Consider the following 6,936-nt stretch of genomic DNA (forward strand, 5'->3'; position numbering starts at 1 on the left):
TTGAGTTTGTGGCCGGCCTGTTGTTGGAGGACACCAAGTGGCCAGACGACTTCGGCTATTTCGGGAGTTAGTACTGCATAAAAACAGCCTGCGATCATCACACAGCTGAAGCAATCGTTCCCGATTGTCCGTACGTACCGAGTCCAGTCCATGTCGACCTCCCAGTTGAGCCTCAGATGCACTGAGCCTGTCCACTTGCGCATTCATATCTCCGGCAACCACCACGATGTCTGAGCTTTTAGCTCGCCGCAGCAGAGCATTCAGGGCGTCGTAAAACCTGTCTTTGACGGTGTCAGTGCTACAATCAGTTGGGGCATAGGCAGACACGATAAACAGACATCTATCAACTTGCCGCTTGTGAGACTCCTTCACAGACGTTGCCAGACGAACCGCACAGAGGCGACCATCAACAGGTATCCACTCAAGTAAGGATGCTTCCACCCGGTGACTTAGCACAATACCAACCCCTGCACATCCCACCGCAGCAGCCTCTGGATCACCAGAGGTGCGTAGCCGGAAGCGAGTGGAGACTGACGGGGCGGTTAACTCAATCACTGTGCTTGCATCTTGAATTCTCGTTTCTGAGACACAGCACACATCAATGCCAAGCGAGTCCAGTGTGAGTGCAAGAGCAGCTTGTTGTCCTACTTGCTTCAGAGTGCGGACATTGAACTCGGCCAGATAGACTGGGTGTCGAGGCTTGAGGACTGATTTGGAGATTCCTGAAGATGTCGGCACCATATGACGAGCAGATGCTGCATGACGAATGGAGTCATCAGTCCTAGGTGTTGGGCCTACAAGGAGAGAGTTATTAATGGGGTGGGGAGAGGGGGAAGAAAAGTATGTGAAGGAGAAAGAAGGGAGGCGTCAGCAGTAGCCTGTTTTCGCTTACCCGCCCTGCTGTATGCAGCAAGTAAGGCGACCCGGCGCCCACAACTAGACAGGAGGATGATTAAGGTCGTCAACCAAAGCCTTTGGCTCAAAAGCCTAACCGCAAGGCAGCGGTGTCTGGCGGAAAATGCAAATGATTACCATTTCCACACCAGGGTAAGGTCCAGTCTCTTCGTGTTGTCCATTTATGAAGAACGTATCAATGGCATGTTTATTCCAGCTACCAGTTTTAACCACCGAAAATAGGAGAATAGGGATAAAGCAGCTAAATAAGCAAGCGAGCGCTGAGTCCATTGCCTTTTTGTTTGTTCCGCTGTTGTTGTCCGAAGTAAACAATCAAACGGTTACCCACTGAACGCAAGACGCCTTCGATGCAAGAATGGGACTAATTCTCCGCATTTTGAACATTTCCATTCAGCCACTGGATTATTAGATGGGCCCGGTGGATAGTCCTCTGGAACGCGAAATGGATACCTCAACGTGCAAAAAGTCGTTAGTTAGTCCATCGGAGGGCAGTCCCTTCTTCCAAGGACCATCCGTAGCTCCTCTGTACTGCTAGATGGAGATTCACATCAGACCCGGACAGTACTTCTATGATAAAGCTGATCAAACATCAGAAGCTTTCGTATACCGTCTAAGCATACAGGTCACATCCACAATCTCTACAGTAGAACAGGTCACACCGCCGCACATTCTACCCATGAAAGACAAACCCAAGTCACACCGATTTCATACGCACTGGAAATGGTCAAAGACTTCCAGTAACTTTCCTACTCTAGAAGTGATCATATCTTCATCCGAAAGTACAAAACTGTCCAAGTGAACGGATTTAACAACTACTCTGAATGGTTGGCCTACAAGCATGAGATTCGGTTTCATCTCACCTAGTCTTGTCTTTGGGGCAGAAGTATTCGGTTTGTATACAATGGTCAGCATACATACAATGGTCAGCACACCACCAATTCAATGTCTGTGGGCGAAGGCTCTTGGAGCAGTTCAACCCCGGGGGGTCGGAAAAAGAGAGAAGAATTCAAAGCAGCACGTCGGTAACATAGTGGGTGACGGGAAGGGACAGCTTTTATCCTAGACTACTGAAGGAAGTGAACTTAGGTAACCTTGGATTTGTACGCAGCCGATGATTGTGGGTAAGGTAGATAGATACGCACTAGATGCAGTAGCTGATATAACTGAGTTGTTAATACAGGAGTGTCAGCGGATTGGGGAGGGGATGCTATACATTGAAGATAACAGCCAGACACTATCATAGTTCTGCAGACCGACAGAGGGATTTTTCGTTCTTCCAGGCTCACCCAAACTAAAATAAATGGAGTGTATCCAGACAGAGGACAAGGCCCGAACTGCGAGTAACCATGTTACAAAGCGGCCTGGAAACAAAGTCGAACTGTTTTATGCTTCAGGAATAGGGTGTCAGTAAGATATTTCCCCTAGGCAGCCAAGAGGCCTGAAGTCGTGTAAGCAGCGACTTGACCCTTCTCCAGGTTGAAATGGACTGGTCGTAAGAGCAGCACCATGGTCAGTGATTGAAAGTGACTGTCAGGAAATTATCCACTGCGACCGAACGACCACTACAAAAGAATCACACCATCCTGAACGTAATCATTGTGTACCGCAACATCAAAGGCCAGGCATCCATGCACTATTCCCCACGCCCTCAGGATAGGCCACCCCCTGTAGGAAAGTTGGTCGGGACAGTGAGCCGCTTTGAAGGGCCTCACAAAAATGCCCTAAAACTAGCTGGTTTGTGGATGAGACTGTTGTATTGAAGACTTTGGGTGGTATCCCGGAACGAAACCCGACATTCTTCAAACACCTTTTAGGTCAGACCTGAGTCAAAGGCTCAAAGTGAAGTATTTCAACCAAAACATCATTTTTTCAATCTGGGCAACAAGGAAATAACATTTGCCCGTAGAGCACAGAAAAAGCGCATAGTCAACTTGCCTAGTATACCTTAAGTCCATCTCAAGGGCAGGTCTGGTGTAGATGCTTCCAGAATATCAATATTGTTACCATCCTCAGTGACAACATAATAATGATGAAGGCAATCGCTCAGATGCAACACCCTCCTGGTGCCTATCTGCCAAGCCATCCAAAGGAAGCACGAGGAATGAGGTACTGCCAGGCTGTTCAAGCCTATACAGGAGCGGTGGACGTGTCGGGGCTGGGTTCTAATCACGGACCTTTCGGCCAGTGGGTTCATGCCGTAATCAATGAAATATCTCTAGTTCAATCATTAGTGGTAGCAATATCAGCACTGATAGTGATACTTCGCTTCCGTACCTAGCTACCTTTAAGACCCTAACACGAAACAGAGAGAGTGGACAAGGAATGGACCTAATTAACTCCACAGTCAAACAATCTGGACAGAAACGAACAGCATGAATGCCACTAACACTGATTAATTGTCATACTTTGTAACCACTCTAGCCAAGTGCACAAAGGCACTGAAACTTTATCCTTGAAGACAGACTGCAGATACAACACCAAACTTCCGTATTTTTTTCGCACCTACTAAATCCAACCTTATATCAACCTGTCGTTTGCACCAAGCTGAAGAAGACATGCAGAAAACTCCGTACGCCACAAAGAGACTTGATCTCATCACCATGTGTCAGTTGGTGTACCTCTATGACCCACTGGGTTACACTTGGGGTTCATTTTGACAGCCACAGGGTTTCCCATACCAGGTTAGTCAGAGGATACAGGTCAGCTGAACAGTTTCCTGATCCTCCAGGTTAGGAGTTGGAGCAGATACATCGATGTATTATTTGAGAATGCAGTGTCGGAGAGTGGACAAGGAATGGACCTAATTAACTCCACAGTCAAACAATCTGGACAGAAACGAACAGCATGAATGCCACTAACACTGATTAATTGTCATACTTTGTAACCACTCTAGCCAAGTGCACAAAGGCACTGAAACTTTATCCTTGAAGACAGACTGCAGATACAACACCAAACTTCCGTATTTTTTTCGCACCTACTAAATCCAACCTTATATCAACCTGTCGTTTGCACCAAGCTGAAGAAGACATGCAGAAAACTCCGTACGCCACAAAGAGACTTGATCTCATCACCATGTGTCAGTTGGTGTACCTCTATGACCCACTGGGTTACACTTGGGGTTCATTTTGACAGCCACAGGGTTTCCCATACCAGGTTAGTCAGAGGATACAGGTCAGCTGAACAGTTTCCTGATCCTCCAGGTTAGGGGTTGGAGCAGATACATCGATGTATTATTTGAGAAAAATTGCAGTGTCGTAGAAGGAGTATATCGGCACTCACCCGCTGCCTTGCAGTCAGGCTTTTGAGTCGGATTACGGCAGTGAAGCATCGGTGTTGAACACTGTCGATGATGATGATGATTATGGTAATTTTAGCCGAATTCCTTTCCAAAATGTCTTACTACTCGTACAGCACCGACAGCTAGACATCCATGCCATCATCACCATCATTATCATCATCATCGACAGCATGACATCCATGCCTCACTTTCTAGTTCAGTCCTCCATAAATGAGCGAGTCACGAGCTCAGAGGAGGATCATCCAAGGAAACCCTACTACCAGCTGCTTGGTAGGTCGTAATTTTTGAGTCCAAGGCTCCGGTCGGCGTACCGGAGAAAACCCTACATTCTCTCATTTAAACCAAGGGCTTAAAGGTACATCAAGCATACCTTATCCCTCAACCTGGGCGATCGGGAAATACCACTCGCCTCTGTAGATCTTCTTTTACTGGGCCCTAACCACATGCCGTCCCCGCCAGGCAATCAGTCCACTGCGGTTAATCCATCCGCCAGTCCATTCACCACTGTTCCTTGTCCAAACTATCATCCAGTTAAAACAAAATGACTTATGTCAGCTTTCGATGTCCGCAATCTGTGTCGAATTCGGCAACAGACATCACTTAATGACACTCTGCTTTCAATTCCTGTGCATTGTCTCCGAAATAGCCATACAAAATTCCACTTCGGTTTGCACATCAAGCCACTTAGAACGAACTCAGATATTTCACGTTTTTATTAGCTTGAGGTAGCTGTGACGTGGAATTTGCACTCAGCCACAGTGTAGAAAGGGCACGTTCGTCTTTCCGCTATGTGGTTGTCTGGTCTAATTTAAACCGGTGCAAGTCGATGCGGTAAACGGTGTCTGTCTCAGATGAAATACCGAAGTTGAGAAACATGAGTTTTGGCGCGGTCTGTCTTGACTGCTTCGATCAACAAGTAAAACAGATGTTGATATCCTGGCGAGAAACATGAACACTAAAGTTGAAAGACTAAGTTGGATTGTAGTTTCGCAGTGGATGCCCAGCGTACGGATGACCGGCAGCGATTTTCTAGTATTTGCTGAACATCGTTCGTAGTAGGTCACTACGATCATTCAGCAGAAGTCCTTACATCGATTTACTTGGAGTACATAAACTGCAAGCCATTCGTGGATTCAGTTGGACACACCAGGTCTCAACTGAAGACTACCGTTCCCTCTGGGGTACGGAACTTGATTCCGGTCATTCCGTCGTGTGGGCTCAACCATCAGTCTGTTTTTCTCCAGGGCTACGCATGCCGAAGTATGGCAGTTCCGTTGAATCAACGGGTTTCAGTAGCTTCACAATATCGAACCGATATCGCTGGAAATTTAATCGAAACGCACAATCACGCTGATGATGAAGATTGGTTGGAGGATGAGTCAAACAGTGAAAGAAACTATGTCCTCAGCTTTTAGGACAGTTTGCTCGAGGCATCCAACTCAATCAAATAAACACTGGATACCGTTGAGGTTGGATCATATTGTTGCCAGAAAGGCCGTACTAACAGCTAACAACTACGACGGCGTAAGCAGACCCATCGAATGCCGGATAAGCAAGAACCTAGCTAACGCTGGTGGACTGCGAAAACCCGGGGGTGAATGTTTTCGATTCATCATCATTGTCAGCTGTAATAACCGCGTACTCGTCATACAGTGGTTGTAGCTGCCACAGTTTCGTTCACCGATGATTTGGGGGGGGGAGTAGGTATCTCCGCATAACAGGCGGGAGATGATTGATTGGTACATGAATCCGGCACTGTCAGTGGGCTGTCAAGTGGGGGGTTGGAAAAGGAGCTATGCATTGAAGGCAATAGCTTTGATGCACGAGCGCCATTGAGGGCGCGACTCATCATCATCATCATCATCATTGTCAGCTGTAATAACCGCGTACTCGGGCCCGACTAGGCCATGTCTGATACTGTCTCTAGCCATTGATGTGGCCTGTCTCCGGGTCCCAATCCAGGAAGATGGCAGTGACCAGCGCAGCTGAATTTGCTGGTAACGGCATTCACACTTCGCTGCCAAGTCATTGTTTTGCCGACTCTGGCTCTCTTCCACCCTTCACATGGTTGGGCGAAAAGAGCCCTTCGAGGAAGCCAGTCGACTGGCATACGCAGCACGTGGCCAAGCCAGCGCAACCTGTGCAGTGTGATCAGTTCACCTATCGAGGGTGAGTTATTTCTCCCGAGTACCATTCGACGTACTTCAGAATTGCTGATCCGGTGTTCCCACCAGATTCGGGCAATGCTCCGAAGACATCGATGGTCAAATACTGAAAGTCTTTTGACGTCCTCGGCGCGCAGCGGCCAGGTTTCTGATCCATATAGTAATATGGAGCGCACCTCAGCACTGTAAACTTGACCCTTGACAGAGAAGCTGATGTCACGCCTACGCCACAGGTGACGTAGGTTCGCAAAAGCTGCTCTGGCCTTCCCAATCCGGATGGTAATTTCATCTTTCTCGAGACCACCGGGACTGATACAGCTGCCCAGGCAAACAAATTTGTCTACTACCTCAATCGGTTCATCCGCAAGCATGAAGCTAGGGTTCGAGCCCACCCAGTCTTGTAGTAGCACTTTACACTTTGCAGGTGTGAAGCGCATACCAAACCGCGAGGCAGAATTATTTAGATTATTTAGTATTGTTTGCATTGCCACGGGGTCAGATCCCAGAAGAGCTATGTCGTCTGCGTACTCGATGTCTGTGAGCGGAGGCCCAGGGAGC

The 6,936-nt window shown here is 47.7% G+C and overlaps 1 protein-coding gene across 1 annotated transcript in view; it reads right to left on the reverse strand.

Moving 5' to 3' along the window:
• Positions 1 to 6,913, reverse strand: part of T265_02386 (hypothetical protein) — a gene marked incomplete at both ends in the record, with an annotated part of 35,475 nt that extends 28,562 nt beyond the window's left edge. The window contains 3 exons of the mRNA XM_009166619.1: positions 139 to 781; positions 6,417 to 6,484; positions 6,555 to 6,913. Coding sequence (XP_009164883.1) covers positions 139 to 781; positions 6,417 to 6,484; positions 6,555 to 6,863 — 1,020 coding nt within the window. The remainder of the gene's footprint in view (positions 1 to 138; positions 782 to 6,416; positions 6,485 to 6,554) is intronic.
• Positions 6,914 to 6,936: the final 23 nt, after the last annotated feature.

Source organism: Opisthorchis viverrini (assembly GCF_000715545.1).
Source record: "Opisthorchis viverrini unplaced genomic scaffold opera_v5_29, whole genome shotgun sequence".
Classification (NCBI taxonomy): domain Eukaryota; kingdom Metazoa; phylum Platyhelminthes; class Trematoda; order Opisthorchiida; family Opisthorchiidae; genus Opisthorchis; species Opisthorchis viverrini.